The sequence below is a fragment of the Cricetulus griseus genome, chromosome 7 (genome assembly GCF_003668045.3).
Source record: "Cricetulus griseus strain 17A/GY chromosome 7, alternate assembly CriGri-PICRH-1.0, whole genome shotgun sequence".
NCBI lineage: Eukaryota > Metazoa > Chordata > Mammalia > Rodentia > Cricetidae > Cricetulus > Cricetulus griseus.
Window position 1 is genome coordinate 5072042 of NC_048600.1, and position 15276 is coordinate 5087317.

At 38.9% G+C, this 15276-nt stretch overlaps 1 protein-coding gene across 4 annotated transcripts in view; it reads left to right on the top strand.

Annotated features, from left to right (window-relative positions):
* Positions 1 to 15276, top strand: part of Prkd3 (protein kinase D3) — a 66632-nt gene that overhangs the window by 48795 nt on the left and 2561 nt on the right. For 3 of the 4 annotated variants that reach the window (XM_027426044.2, XM_027426046.2, XM_027426048.2), the window contains 8 exons: positions 176 to 452; positions 3996 to 4048; positions 5403 to 5475; positions 7219 to 7325; positions 9528 to 9689; positions 10225 to 10323; positions 11972 to 12239; positions 14370 to 14455. In XM_027426044.2, coding sequence (XP_027281845.1) covers positions 176 to 452; positions 3996 to 4048; positions 5403 to 5475; positions 7219 to 7325; positions 9528 to 9689; positions 10225 to 10323; positions 11972 to 12239; positions 14370 to 14455 — 1125 coding nt within the window. The remainder of the gene's footprint in view (positions 1 to 175; positions 453 to 3995; positions 4049 to 5402; positions 5476 to 7218; positions 7326 to 9527; positions 9690 to 10224; positions 10324 to 11971; positions 12240 to 14369; positions 14456 to 15276) is intronic. The other variant, XM_027426045.2, reaches the window with a different exon arrangement.

Genomic DNA, 15276 nt, shown 5'->3' on the forward strand with positions numbered 1-15276 from the left:
CTAGCATTGTTGGACAATCAAATCATTTAAGACAGACATAATATAATCCATATGTCATATACTGTGTTGGTCTTGCTGGCATTCATAAAAATGCTTATCTTTGATTCTTTAGTGTATTTAAAAATAAAAACAAATATGTATTCATAGTTTTTGCAATGGCTAACTTTTATTGCAGGAAATTCCACTTTCAGAAATTCTCCGAGTATCTTCGCCACAAGATCTCTCCAGCATTTCACAAGGCAGTAACCCACACTGTTTTGAAATCATCACTGATACGGTGGTTTACTTTGTTGGGGAGAACAATGGGAGCAGCTCTCATAACCCTGTTCTTGCTGCCACTGGAGTTGGACTCGATGTAGCACAAAGCTGGGAAAAAGCAATTCGCCAGGCCCTCATGCCTGTAACTCCTCAAGCAAGTATTTGCACTTCTCCAGGTCAAGGAAAAGACCACAGTAAGTGGAAACACCTTGGTGGCTTCTTGTCTTAAGCATTTATAGAAATATATGCTTTTTTCTTTTTCTATTTTGCATTTTTAATATTTGTTTTGTCTTTATTAGCCCATGCCTTTATGAAAGTTATGCTGGATATCATTCATATATACATATACATGAATACATAAATGAGTGATGGCTCCAGTATATATCCACAGCTAGCTACAGTTTAAGTCAGAATGATGTTACTTTTAAGTTAATCAAGACAGAAGTTAAAAAGATACTGAGGTGGCCACGGTGGCACATGCCTTGAATCCCAGCACTGGGTAGTCATAGGCACGTGGAACTATGAGTTAGAGGCCAGCCTGGTGGGCCATAGTGAGATTCTGTCTCAAAAAAAGAAAGAGGAATGGAGGGAAGAAGAAGGGAAGGAAGGAGAGAAGGAAAGAAGAAGGAAGGAAGGAAGAAAGGATTACACCAACACAACTTATAAAATTAATCCCAAATTTAATGAAGGTTAGGTGAATAGCTAATAGTAAGTAAATTATAATACCACTTTTACTTTATTATGTCTATAGAGAATTATAAAGAAACATAATTCATTAATTATATTGAAATAAGTATCAACTTTCCAAATAAAGTTTATCTCAGTTTACCTATATTATTTTATGCACCTGTTTTGTGCATTGTGTTAGGCTTTGAACTAAAACCCAGAAGAGAATAAAAGCTTTTTCAGGGAGTAGGATATATATGGGTATTAGGCAGTAGCTAAATACAGTACAGGAACAAAATAAGGAATGCTTCACTGTAGAAAGTGAGATCTGGATAGGAAAAGTAGAGGCTTCCCAGAAGAAGAATTGGTTTGGAAATTGGACTGCAGTCAAGAGTAGGATGGGCAGAGGTAAATGAAGAGGTAGAGGAAGTAGTCTTGCTCTCATTGGGGAGACAGGTATCATCAAAAGAATGAAGGTTGTGATTGTGTATGTCTTCAGTGTGACTTGAGGAAGGATAGGTAAATGGATAATTAACAGTGTTTAAATTCTGGGGAGATTTATACAAAATTAACAGTTAATTAAAAGTAGGGATTATTTCCCCTAGAAATAGTATCCACACACAATTTATTTTTAATTTCCAAAGGCTTAGTGAAAAGTCTCTCAGGCAGAATTGCAGGCATTAAGAGTGGTCATGGAGAATGTGCTCAGTGCTGTGGCCGCCTTTGCTGTGTGGCCGTGGACTCAGTGCTGTGGCCGCCTTTGCTGTGTGGCCGTGGACTCTAGAGTTCCCCATCTGAAGCGGGAAGAATAACAAACGCACACACAGCACTTGGCACAGTGCCTGACGCTCAAATGACACTGCTCCTGCTTTGTTGCTCTTGCTGTCTGTGCAACAACCAGTCTGGAGCCTGAAGAAATTAAAACTGGTTGAATCCAGATAGAGGAGGCCATTGAGAGGGAAGAAATGAAACTAGGAGGCAAGCTGCTGGAAACGCGGTGGCAGGCACGGTAATTCTGCAGTGTGCCTTTTCTTGATCGTTGTTTAAAGATCCCAGTTACTTCAATTACTTACGGGTATGGTGGTATGCTCCTTTAATTCCAGCACTCCAGGAAGTAGAGGCATGTGGATGTCTTCATAAAGAGTTCCCATAAAGAGTCTGGGTTACATAGTGAATCTCTTAAAAAAAAAAATGGGAAATGTGAATTTAAATAGTTTTGAATTGGCATAGAATTTCTAAATAAAGTTTTTCATGCGTGTGTGTGTGTGTGTGTGTGTGTGTGTGTGTGTGTGTGTGTGTCTGTGTGTGTGTGTGTGTGTGTGTGTGTGTGTGTGTGTGTGTGTGTGTGTGTGTGTGTGTGTGTGTGTGTGTGTGTGTGTGTGTGTGTGTGTGTGTGTGTGTGTGTGTGTGTGTGTGTGTGTACCTGGGTGCACCTATGGAGATGAGAGGAGAGTATCACAGACAGTCTCTCTCTCACTGGTTGTCATTCCACTGGACTGACTGGCAGCAGCTCCCACAGACCCCTCTCTGCTCCTCACAGAGCTGCGTAAGGCACCTGTGGCCTTTCTAAATCAGTGCTGGGGATTGAACTCAGGTCCTTATGCTGCACAGAAGATGCCCTTGCCCACTAAGCCATTCCTCAACCCATGTTTCTTCTGTACGATGAAGAATTTGCTTATATTAGTAATGTCTTCTTTTTAATGTATAGCATTATAAAAGAAACTTCATATTTTGTTTCTTTGGGTTGTCTAAATGAATTTGGTTGCTTGTATGCATGTTTCCTTTTTTCTTATTACCTTCTTTGTTTATCATAGTAACTCATCAAAACTTTATAGAAATAATGTCATTTGAACTGACATAGTCCTCAGGACACCTGAAAGATCCATCCCATCTCAGTCCTGCCTCCACCCTCAGGAAACTATTTTCAGTAGCTATAGATTTACTTATTTGGGGAAGGACTCAGGAGGATGGGAGCCCATACTACTACATTGTTTTATTTTTCCTTTTACAAAAAATAACGTCATAAACTTTGGTGTCTTTTTCATAAATTTCTTTTTACCTGCTCTCTAATGCATAAAAAGGTATATTTCAGTACCATTATGTAAACTTATATAAAGTGAACTTTTTTTTAAAGATTTAATTTATTTATTATGTTTACAACATTCTGCTTCCATGTATATCTGCACACCAGAAGAGGGCACCAGATCTCATAACGGATGGTTATGAGTCACCATGTGGTTGCTGGGAATTGAACTCAGGACCTCTGGAAGAGCAGTCAGTGCTCTTAGACCTCTGAGCCATCTCTCCAGCCCTAACTTGAACTTTTTAATTAAAGTTATGAGAGCCTTAAATGTATGTGCAGGACTGTTTTACCTGTGTGTATATCTGTGTACTGCATATTTGAATGATACCCTTGGAGGCCAGAAGAGAATACCAGATCCCCTGGGACTGGTGTTACAGGTTGTTGTGAGCTACCCTGTGGGTGTTGGGACTCAAAGCCAGGTCCTCTGAAAGAACAGCCAATGTTCTTAACCACAGAGCTATCTCTAGTGCATGCTTTTTTGTTTTAAAACAATATAAGCAGTACAGAGATACAAATACTACAGTCCTCATCCCCTAGCCTACAGCACTCACTCCCCAGAAGTAGCATTTTTAGTTTTAATTCAGACTCTGCTACCCTACAACTTGTTTTTTCTTCTTTGCCCCTTGTAGTGCTGGTAATTGAATCCAGGGCCTCAAGCTTCACACATAATAGACAAATGCTCTATCACAGAGCCAGGCCAACCACTTCCCTTAATAGGACATCATAGCTAGTTTTCTGACCCAGTAGTTATGCATCTGTGTTGTTTATTAAATATTTAGAGTATTATTTTGTGTAGATGTGCCATATTTTATTTACTGAATTTCTTGATGGGTTAGTATTATTATATATAGCATTTTAATGAATATATTGTCTATATTGGTATATTTTTTAAGTTTGATAAGCTATTGATTTTCATGCCGCTAAATCATATTAAGTCATAGATTAATGGTTTTGTGCTTTTCTCATACTTCATTTTTATGTCTTACAGAAGATCTGGCTACCAGTATTTCTGTATCTAACTCTCAGGTTCAGGAGAATGTGGTAAGCAATAATTCTATCCAATATGTGCAGACTTGATAATTAAAATGAGGAAATGAATGTGAAAGTCTTACCAGGATTAAGTCTATTTCCCCAAGTACTGAGCAGTTGCTAAGATACTAAGCTCAACTTTGTAGAGATGCTGTCTCTGAGCTCAACTTCATAGTGTCGCTGTGCCTAAGAAGTTCTGCTTTAGGTGAGAAACTAGGGTGGATTCTTTTTAATCATAAAAATAAAAGTGTCTTCACTTAAAAGGTGACATGAGAATGCTACACAGTGATAAACTCTGTCATTACTTGAGGTTACATCATCCTGATTGCACAGAGGCTTCCTAAGGAGAAGTACAACCTGAGCTCCACTCAGAGGATGGAATGGGATTTGGCACAGTCTTGAGGGAGTGAGCTGGGGGACATTCATACACATACAGGACCAGGAGGAACAAATGGACAGAAGCAGGGAAAAGAGGGCCTTCCATGAGAAGATTGTGTTTGACTGCTATGTGTATAAGCACATGACTTCTGTAGTCATGTGGCAACCTTTTTCTGTAAAGGACCAGATAGATATTAAACAATTACATGGTGGAGTCTACCCAATTTGTCCACTGTAGCAAATACCTACACAGGAATGGGTATGACTGTTTTAATAAATGTGTGGCCACTGAAATACGAATCTCATGTAATAGGTCACATATCCAAAATTATTACTTTGATTTGCCCAGTCATTTCAAAGACTTAACCATAGGTTAAGCCATAGAGAAAGAGCCAGGGGCCATACTTTGTCACCTTTTGGATCAGATTGAAAGAAACAAAGATGCTAGAAAAGATTCATCCTTAACAGCCATACACGTAATGCAATTCTGGCACTACACACTCCAAGTTAGTGTTTGAATGTCCTGAGAGCAGCAAGCAGTAACTAGATGATGATGATGATGATGATGATGATGATGATGATGATGATGATGATGATGAAGAAAGGAAGAAAGAAAGAAAAGAAAAGAAGGGAGGAGCATTGAGTGGATTTATGTTAAAATTCCACACATATCTCAATCCCAGTGTAAATTTAGGGGTTGATTTTGGATATGGGTCTAGGTGCACATGTATATATAAAGGCCAAGGCAAACTCATGCATCATTCCTGTCCAACAGCTTCCACTGTGTGTGTGTGTGTGTGTGTGTGTGTGTGTGTGTGTGTGTGTGTGTGTGTGTTCTCTCACTAGCTTGGAGCTCACTGATTAGGCAAACTGGTTGACCAGCAACCAGGGATCAGCACAGAAAACTTTTTGCTCTACCATAAAAATTAAAATGTGTTCAAGTATTTGAATGAGAGGCATTGGTGGTGTTTGTTTACTTCCTTGATAGGACATCAGCAGCGTTTACCAGATCTTTGCAGACGAGGTGCTTGGTTCTGGCCAATTTGGCATTGTTTATGGAGGTAAGCAATTACAGCCTTTTATACATGTTGTTTGTAAACTGTAAAGTTTTAAGGCAGCTGTTATCCTTTAGCTCACAGTTTTGTTAAGTTCCCTTTCCCTCAAAGGCTGGTGGTGTGCATCCTCTCTACTAAGTCCTTCTCCATTAACATTTCCCTTCATTTCAGCTGCAAAACTCTTAAAGTGACAGAATCAGGAAATTATTTTTACAATAGTCTTTATGTCTTCTTGAAGATCATACATAAAGATGTGTTGGATTGTGTGGACTGCTTACTGCAGTATGTCCCCCACTAGTTTCCAGTGCAGGGCGGCATTCATTTTCTGTTGACATGAATATCCTGTTGCTCTGATTACCTGAGCTCTTATTCTGCTCTGTGATTATAGATGCTAGTGAAACCATCTAGCCTCGGTGTGTCTCAATATCTTGACATCTGCTTAGTGAAGCTAGTAAACAGATTGCACTGCTCATAGACTTATTGGGATTAATTAAAACTAATGAGTACATGAAAGTACTCTATAAGCTATCCTTCAAGGTAGAATGTCAAGCCTTTGCCATCCCTTGCTTCCTCTTTCACACCACTCTCGTCCCGAGTGGACCTTTCAGAAAATCAGCATCTCCTATTAGCGTCAGTGCGGACAGAGCCCTCTGTCTGTTGTTGATGTCCATTGTTCTTAGATGCTCTTCCGGTCACACTTGCATGCCTCTGCACTTCACCTCTTCACCTTCCCCGCCCTGTGTTCCTCTACTGGTGAACATTTACTTGTCTCCCAGCTCATCTGAGGGCTTCCTCTGATGTGTTTTCTCCCCGTCCCACCTCTCCACTGAGTAAATGCTTCCTCGGTGCTCCTCCCGCATAATGGGCATCCTTCTTTGGGTTTCTCTCATCTTGCTCCTGAACTGCAAGGGTAACCTTAGAGATGTCTGTGCTTTCGTTTGTAGTCCTAGGATCTGCTATTATGTTTCACACAGAAAATGTGTGAGTTTCACACATAGCCCCCACACTGTGGTTTGCAACTTCAAATTTGTCTGTTTTAGACTGGTGATCTCTCTGGAAGACCTCACTGAGGGATGAGAAAATGGTCTCAAGGACTGGTGACATCTTACCAAACATGCCCTGTTTGTCTTGTCTTTAAATTAGGCACATTTTTAGGGCCATGTCCTTGAAACAGTTGTAATTTTCAAGCTAATAGATTAATAGAGAAAAGTCACATAGGTGTTACCCAAAGCTAATAAATGTTTTCACCTCTTAAACTGTAGCATTTAAATAGTGATCACACTTGATTGAAGGTAACTAATTCCTTTCAATTAATGAATGACATACTGTTTCATGCTTATTTTATACGTAGAATGTAAAGATCTGGAGTTTAATGGTATAACATAGTTAATCACTCTGCTGACTTAGTGAACCTAAAATAAAATACAATATTTCCATCTTGACAGTCTCGGAAGACTTGGTCAGGGCATTTAAAAGCTGTCATTTGTTTGTCATTTGTCATGGTCTATCACTTCTCAGCAAGCAAGTTCAGAAAGAGGTTATGCCACTTGAGGTCATGAAATTCCCTTTATTATGAGGCAGTACTATAAAGAAAAGTGTCTCATTTCTTAAGACTGTGGAAAAGAAAATGAACAGGAAATGCAAGCATAAACACATAAAGTTTCAGTCTGAACGACTTGCCAGTGAGGCTTTGCTGTTGTGTTACAGCTGCCATAGCTTCCGGTTTGATTCCCTTCTGTTCTGTAACAGGGAAACACAGAAAGACTGGAAGGGACGTGGCTATTAAAGTAATTGATAAGATGAGATTCCCCACAAAGCAGGAGAGTCAACTCCGGAATGAAGTGGCTATTTTACAGGTAAAAAAATTAAAATGGCTTACATAGGCTTGAATTTTGATTTCTGAGTGAGTATTTAAGATGGCACAGATAAGGATAGGTTTGAAATTTGGTTTTGATCTTTTGAATACTGAATAGTACAGATTCTTTTTTAAAAAAGATTACAATGTTTAGAAGTTTAAAGAGGGCTGCTACTATTTTATTCTGTAATACTAGTTTGATTAGAACTTTTTTTTTTTCTGAATGAAATCTCTCTAAAGATAATAAAGAAAATATCCAGTCTTCATTCAAGGATACTTTATCTCCTTTGGAGTTGTCTAGGAGATAAAAATTTATCTTGACTGTTGTATCTTCTGAATGTTGTGAACAATATTAATAATATTCAAATACCCATTAGTTCATCATGTGGCTTTTGAATGTTATTTGAGAAATAAATACCCATGTAATAATAGTTAGTGCTCGAAGCCTTCCTACTTGTGTGTGAAATTAGGATAGTCGGCTGCACTTAGGTTTCTTTGAAGGAGAAAAGTGTTTAAGCAGATACCAATGATACGTTTCTGACAGTATTATCACTGGGTAAGTAACAATTCACTTCATATTTTCAGAGGAATGATAATCAGAATTTCTGGTCAGTCGATACCTAAGCTCATCTCAAGCCCTGCTTCCAACAAGGCTAGCTTGAGGTTGAATATTAGTACCATTTGCATAGGTTCTGTGTGAAAGTGTGTCATTGATATCTTTTCATATTTAACTTTGAAATCTTGCTGTACAACTAATATGTAAAACAATAAAAATAAGGATCTGAATCTAAGGAGTCATTTCTCTTTGACTTTGATTATAAACAGAGCCCTAGACTAAGTACTGAATTTGGGAATTTTCAGTTATTGTACACAGTGAATTCTGGTTGTTTATACCAAAGTTACATATTAGGTGATTTTAGGATATCTCCAGATACACTGCTTTCATATAAACTTATTCATTTTGGGGCGGGAGTCCCTGTGTGTGTGTGGGGGGGGGGGTTAGGTTTCTCTTGGCAGTGTGTAAACCTAACAAAATTACATGTATATATACTTTAAAAATGAACTTTAATATTCTTTTAATGTGAGATAGAGTATAATGTGAACTTCTACCACAAATACTTTGTAAAACAAAATTTCAAATCAGACCTTACTGAAACAAAATTTCAAATCAGACCTTACTGAAATAAGATTTGGTCAGGAGCATTCCACATAAACTTTTCACATGGATTGAAGGAAACCCTGTTAAAGTTTACACCCTAGCCACCCTTTCAAATGTACTCTGTCACACACACACACACACACACACACACACACACACACACACACGTTTATAGAAAGAATGAATAAGAAAAGCAGAAGAAATTTATAAAAATTTAAAATGGGATAATAAAGAAAATAATACAGTAAATCAGGTATTGAGTCTGTGTGTAGGAGCCTAAGCTATTTATTTAAACTTCAAAGACGTCTTGTTGGAAAGACGACATTGAAAACAGTCCCTACCTCCAGTGAATTAAATCCCACTACACGATTGGGGAAAATAACCTACAATTCATGTAGTTTTATTTTATATGCTTTTGGTTTACTTTCTAAGTTTTTTACTCATTATTATTGCATATATGTATGCAAATGTATAAATACAATCTGCTAGTTTCATTGTATGTGGGTACATATATATTATATATATATAATATATATATGTATATGTATTTGTGTTTAGGGCTCACTGCTTGGGATTGGAGGCCCATCCCTGTAGTAGACTTTCCTTCTCTCTGTAGTCATTATTTGTCTGCAGCTCCTCATGTAGGGATAGAGCATTCTGATAGTCCTCCCATCTGTGCTGGTAGTATCATTTTGCAGATCTTGTTTAGGCAACCATATTATTGAAATTCCATGGATTCAACTTCCCTGTCATATATAGAAGAAACTGTCTCGCAACAGGCTTCCTGATCTTCTGGCCCTTCCACAATGTTCTGAGACTTCAGTAAGGGATTGGGTTGTAGGTGTATCGTTTGGTGTTGGGTACCCCATGGTCTCTACATTTGAACCAGTTGTGCTTTTCTGTAATGGTCTTCATCTAATGCCAAAAGAAGCTTCTGTTGTATATATTCATATAATCACCGCAGTATTTTAGGTGGTTTTGTGGTAAGATTATTCTCTACTCTACTAAAGCTGATCATCCAAACAACCTGTCACTTCTCTTCAGAATCTGCACCACCCTGGGATTGTAAATCTGGAGTGCATGTTTGAAACCCCAGAACGAGTCTTTGTAGTGATGGAGAAACTCCATGGAGATATGTTGGAAATGATTCTGTCCAGCGAAAAAAGTCGACTTCCAGAACGAATTACTAAGTTCATGGTCACACAGGTATCTTAACTCTCCCTTGAAACCAGTAAAACTAAGAGAATGGCACCATGTTTACGTATTGGGAAATTAAGGATCGGTAGTCTTAGTAAGACAGTAATACTTTTAGCTACATCTTGATTAAATATAGTGGAGTTTTGAAATTATCTTACAATTCAAGAAGTTATATTGAAGTTTAGCTGATTTTCTAGGCATTAAAACGAAGCCCTTTATAGGGGTAAAATCACTTTTAAATTTTATTTGTGTGTGTTTTGCCTGTATGTATGTTTGTGTGTATGCATACATACCATGTATGTGTGTGGTGCCTTTGGCGGTCAGAAGAGTGCATCACATCACGTGGAACAGGAATTACAAACAGGAGCTGCCATGTGGGTCCTGGGAACTGAACCTGGCCCCTCTGCAAGAGCAGCTTCCCGTTTATGCATCTCTCCCAGTCTTGGGTTAGCACAGAAAGTAATGGGTTTCACTCTGGCATTTTCCGACCTGCCTGCCATTATACTTTGCTCTCATCTGCTCCTCTCAAAACCTTTCCTAACAGATACTTGTTGCATTGAGGAATCTACATTTTAAGAATATTGTGCACTGTGATTTAAAGCCCGAAAATGTGCTGCTTGCATCAGCAGAGCCATTTCCTCAGGTGAGATGTTCTCCAGAACCCGATTAAGAACTGTTTTGAGTTAGTGAGATTTACAAAGTACCCTCCCAATACAAAACAGAGTTTAAGTACATGCCATTGTAGTCTGTAACTGCCAGTTTGAATCTGTAGATAAATCATTTCAGTTCAAATTTTATTATTGTATCACTGTTGCCCTTTAAAACATTTTTAGACATAAATAGGTCTTAAAAAATAAACTCTTGGGTTTGGCTTAGGTTTGGGGTTTTTTTGTGTGTGTGGGGGGGTTATTATATGTAAATGGCTCACAACCACACATTTAAGATCTGTGCTCTCCAAATATCTGAGTAGGAGAGTCACCAAACTCAGTTATGACACAGTAAATATTACTCATAAGACATGTATCATATGGTGTATGTTAGAAAGAGCAAGCAGCATTTGAATATGCCTCCACCTCTTCTCCAGTCTGTACTATGGTTTTGTAGACACCAAATCCCTTCTCTCTGAGTTTACAGTAATGCTTTTCCTCTGGTAAGTACTTGGCATTTGCCTGTTCAGCATAGCTGCATCATTGATCATCAGAATCTAAGGTAATCTAAAATGTTGCAACAAGGTAAGTTTCCTGAGCTCTGCCAAACCCATCATACTTTCCTGAGGAGAACATGGTAACCTTATTCAACTCTGAACCAGCTGGAGTAACTAGTTCCATCAGCAAAGAGAGCACTTAGTCCTCAGAGTTTTTCTACTGTTCATGTTGTCATCTGTAAGCCTTGTTTTACTTACTGTGAATATGTAGCATCCTTGGCAACAGACATTCTAAGACAGTGGTTCTTAACCTTCCTAATGCTGCAACTCTAATGCAGTTCCTCATATGGTGACCCCCAACCATGAAATTATTTTCGTTGCTACTTCATGACTGTAATTTTGCCACTGTTATGAATCATAATTAAATATCTGATACACAGATGGTCTTAGGCAACCCCTATGAAAGTGTCATTTGACTGCCCCCAAGGGGTCACAACCCACAGATTGAGAACCGCTTGTTCTAAGATTCACCAAAATAAAGAATGCTTCAAAATACTATAGCTTTTTTTTTTTTTTTTTTTCAAGACAGGGTTTCTCTCTGTAGCTTTGGAGCCTGTCCTGGCACTCGCTCTGGAGACCAGGCTGGCCTTGAACCCAAGAGATCCTCCTGCCTCTGCTTCCTGAGTGCTAGGACTAAAGGCATGTGCCGCCACCATCAGCCTCTATTTTATTTTTCACACAGCAAAATATTTATTGAGTACTTTTATGTGCCCAGACACTGAGAGGCCACTGAGGACTCAAAACTGAAACACAATTCTTACAGAAAATAGAAAAGGGATTCCCTCACAATTGAAGGAAGATCAGCACCCTCCGTATATCTCATCAAAACAACAAAACTGAATGCTTGCTCCATGAGAATGGAAGATAGAGTTCAAATTGTTTTTAAAATAAGCACTAGGAAAGCTCTTCATCATACTGTAGTATCAAGAACTGTAGATGTGTCTGTCTGCTCTGGGGAAATGATACTTGAGTTTCCCTGTCCTAACTGTTTTGTGTATAGTTAGTACCTTTGGTTAAGCACATTGAGAATACCTAGGGATAGGTATTGATATGTCAATTGAGAAGTGTTTACACATTCAATTTCCAGGTGAAGTTGTGTGACTTTGGGTTTGCACGCATCATTGGTGAGAAGTCATTCCGGCGGTCAGTGGTGGGAACTCCAGCCTACTTAGCCCCTGAAGTTCTCAGGAGTAAAGGCTACAACCGTTCCCTAGACATGTGGTCAGTGGGAGTCATCGTCTACGTGAGCCTCAGCGGCACATTTCCCTTCAATGAAGATGAAGATATAAATGACCAAATCCAAAATGCTGCATTTATGTACCCACCAAATCCATGGCGAGAAATCTCCAGTGAAGGTAAAAAAGAAACAACTTTCAGGTTCACGCACTATTAGCCTAAAATTTTTGTGATCGCAGATTAGCCTGTCTCTTCATCCCTAATCCATTAGCAGTCTTTGAGCACTCTGCTTGTATTTATCATTTTAATTATTATTTACTTTTTATTTTTGAGATAGGGTCTTTGTAGCTCTGGCTGGCCTAGAATTTACCTGTTGACCAGGATGGCCTTGAACTCACAGAGACCTGTGTGCCACTGTGCAAGGCCAAGTACTCTACTTTTAAACTGTTTTCTGTGTCTCTGTTTTTCCTCATAATTTTCAGGCATAGCAGTCACCCAGGCTCCAGCAGCCTCATCCGGAAACTACTGAACCATCTTTTTACCTGTGCCGTCCACTAGCCTCTTCCCCAGGTACTCAGTCCCTGGAGCCGGAGCCGTCTGCAAGAAAGCTCTTTCATCCACTTTGTCTTCCTTTTAACCACACTGCAGCTATGGGGTTCTGATATGACCTTGTGTTTGGCCTGTGGGTCCTCCTGACCTACCTCTCCTCCAAGCTGTATAAGAGCTCCTTAGGCTAACAGCTGGGCATTTTTTCTTACATATCTGTTTTGGTAATTAGTCCAGTCTTCTGAACAAGATAATGAACTCCTTGACTAGACAGTTTTAACTCATGTGCCTTATACCTAGAAAGAGTTTTTGTATCTGCAGTTCATTTTTTCAGTCCTTCTTTCACCAGGAACCTTCATGCTATAGTTTTCATGACTAGTGAAGGTTTTTCCATTTGTAATGCCTGCTTCTATACATGTCAAGAATAAGCCAGGGCTGTTGTTGTACACCAGTAATCTCAGTATTGTGGAGGTTTCAGAGCCTTATACAAGACTTTTTCTCAGAAAAGGTGCATCTAGAAAGGCAGAGAAGGGGATAAAGTTGGTCCTCTTCAGTGTACTGATGGTGTATGTCATCCCTAGGAACCAGTCCACCAGTCCCCTCATAGATAGTACAAGTAGTGCTAAGGAATGTCATGTCTCCCCCCCCCCCAGTTTAGCCAGCTGTTGAATGAATAGGTCTTTTTTACCTTTCCAAACATACAGGGCCAGGTGACAGTTTGATAAATACTCCACCAAACCGGAAGAAGGAATGCTAAGAACAACAGAAAAGACAGCAGCCTGCCAGGTTCACTTTGTAACAAAAAAAGCTGAAGTCCACTAGGAGGTTTTGATGTTCAAAGCTGTCTTGGAGCTCTATAGGTAGTGTGACCCACAGACCTCTCCTGTCATTCATTTGGCCATATTCTAAATTCTGACTTAGCAGGTGGAATGAAACGGTTCCTGAAATAGATGCGGATAGTGAACATAGTTGACAGGATAGACAATACAGAAGTAATGAAGTACTTAGGGAAAACCTTTGCAAGTTGGGACTAGATTTCTTATCACTATTCCAAATGCATCGCTATATAGTCTGTGATCAATGTGTAGTTTTATAGTTGCCTTGATTTTGTAGTGGTTCAGTTTCTCCAAATAACTGCGTAAAATGTGCTAAGTTTTCACTATCAATACCAAATCACCCCTAATCTGTTAGCTAAACCCTGCAATGTGAACTTTTGTTATTGTTGTGTCTTCATTCTTAGTGCATCTGTCAAAGTAAGTGACTTCTGCCACTGTTTCAGACCTGGTCAGGGAAGAGAGAGCATTGTGGTTTCATTGGAAGGGGAAAGATCATCTGGAATCAGTCTGTTTAGTTCATCCTCAAATAATAGTGATGGATATTTAGTGCCTGTGTTCGAAACACATTCTAAGATTTCTCTTGGGCTGATTTCATCTTCTCAGCAGTTTCACTGTACAGATGGGGAAATGAAGGCGTAGCATAGTTTAGAAACAGACCATGTCACACTGGTCCAAGTGAGCCTACCTATCCGGCTTCAGTGTATTCGTGTAACCTGTACTCTGTTCTGTATCCTTCACAGAAGAAGCTGGTGTTCATACTTACTACAGGAAGCATTTATGGGTCACTTTTGTGTGTTAAATCCTATATACTAGAGAAGCAAACATTTCTCTATGCCAGATTAACACGGATCAAACTGCCCACATGCTGGCAGAATCCCAGGTTCAGTACCCCTAAACTCATACGTCTAATTTTTCCTTTTCACCTAGCAATTGATTTGATAAACAACTTGCTTCAAGTGAAGATGAGAAAGCGCTTCAGTGTTGACAAATCTCTTAGTCATCCTTGGCTACAGGTAAAGAAAAAAAAAAAAAGTTCTGCATCTTAGCCTCCTATGAGTTTGTCTTGGCTAACAAAACCATTCAAAGAACAGCATGTTCAGCACATTTCTTGGGATAATCTAGGCCCTCTTTAGTCAATATCTGTACTATGGCTTAGGCCTCTGGAAGTTGTACAGCCTATCATTCAAGACAGTGTCAATAGGTGGTTAAATACCCATGAACTGAAACAATGAGCTTTTTATAAGGACTTAGCTAAAAAGGACATCTTTTCTTTTCTTTCTTTCTTTCTTTCTTTCTTTCTTTTTTTTTTTTTTTTTAATGTTAGCCTGGCGTACTATTCAATATATTTTACTTTAAGTGTCCAGTAAAAGGTTTGTGTTTGGCTTGATTCCTCCATGAGTCATTTCAGAGATTTGTCTCAAGACAGAAATCCACACTTGAGAGTAAGCTGAGAAGCTGTACAACTATTTTATAAGAAACGGAGTAGAATTAACATTAAACAAATGCAACTCTGGGATCATAGATTAGTAAGTGAACCTAGTAATAGATTCAAGCATTTTCCCCTGTTTTGAACAGTAAGATGTATGCCTCTAGCAGTAGAGAACAAATGTCTTCGTGATAATTACTGTTGGCTAGCTCAAAAGCCTAAGAGAATTTTCCAGAAACTAGTTCCTTTCCTTTACAGAGACATACATTTTAAGATCTATCTTTAACATTGCTAATATAAAATACAATTAGAATTTAGGAATAGGAGTTGTCAATTGTGTCATTAAGGTTGTAATCAAGATAGGGTATTTTGTCTATTTTATGGTTCATAATCATTTTCTTTTCCTAG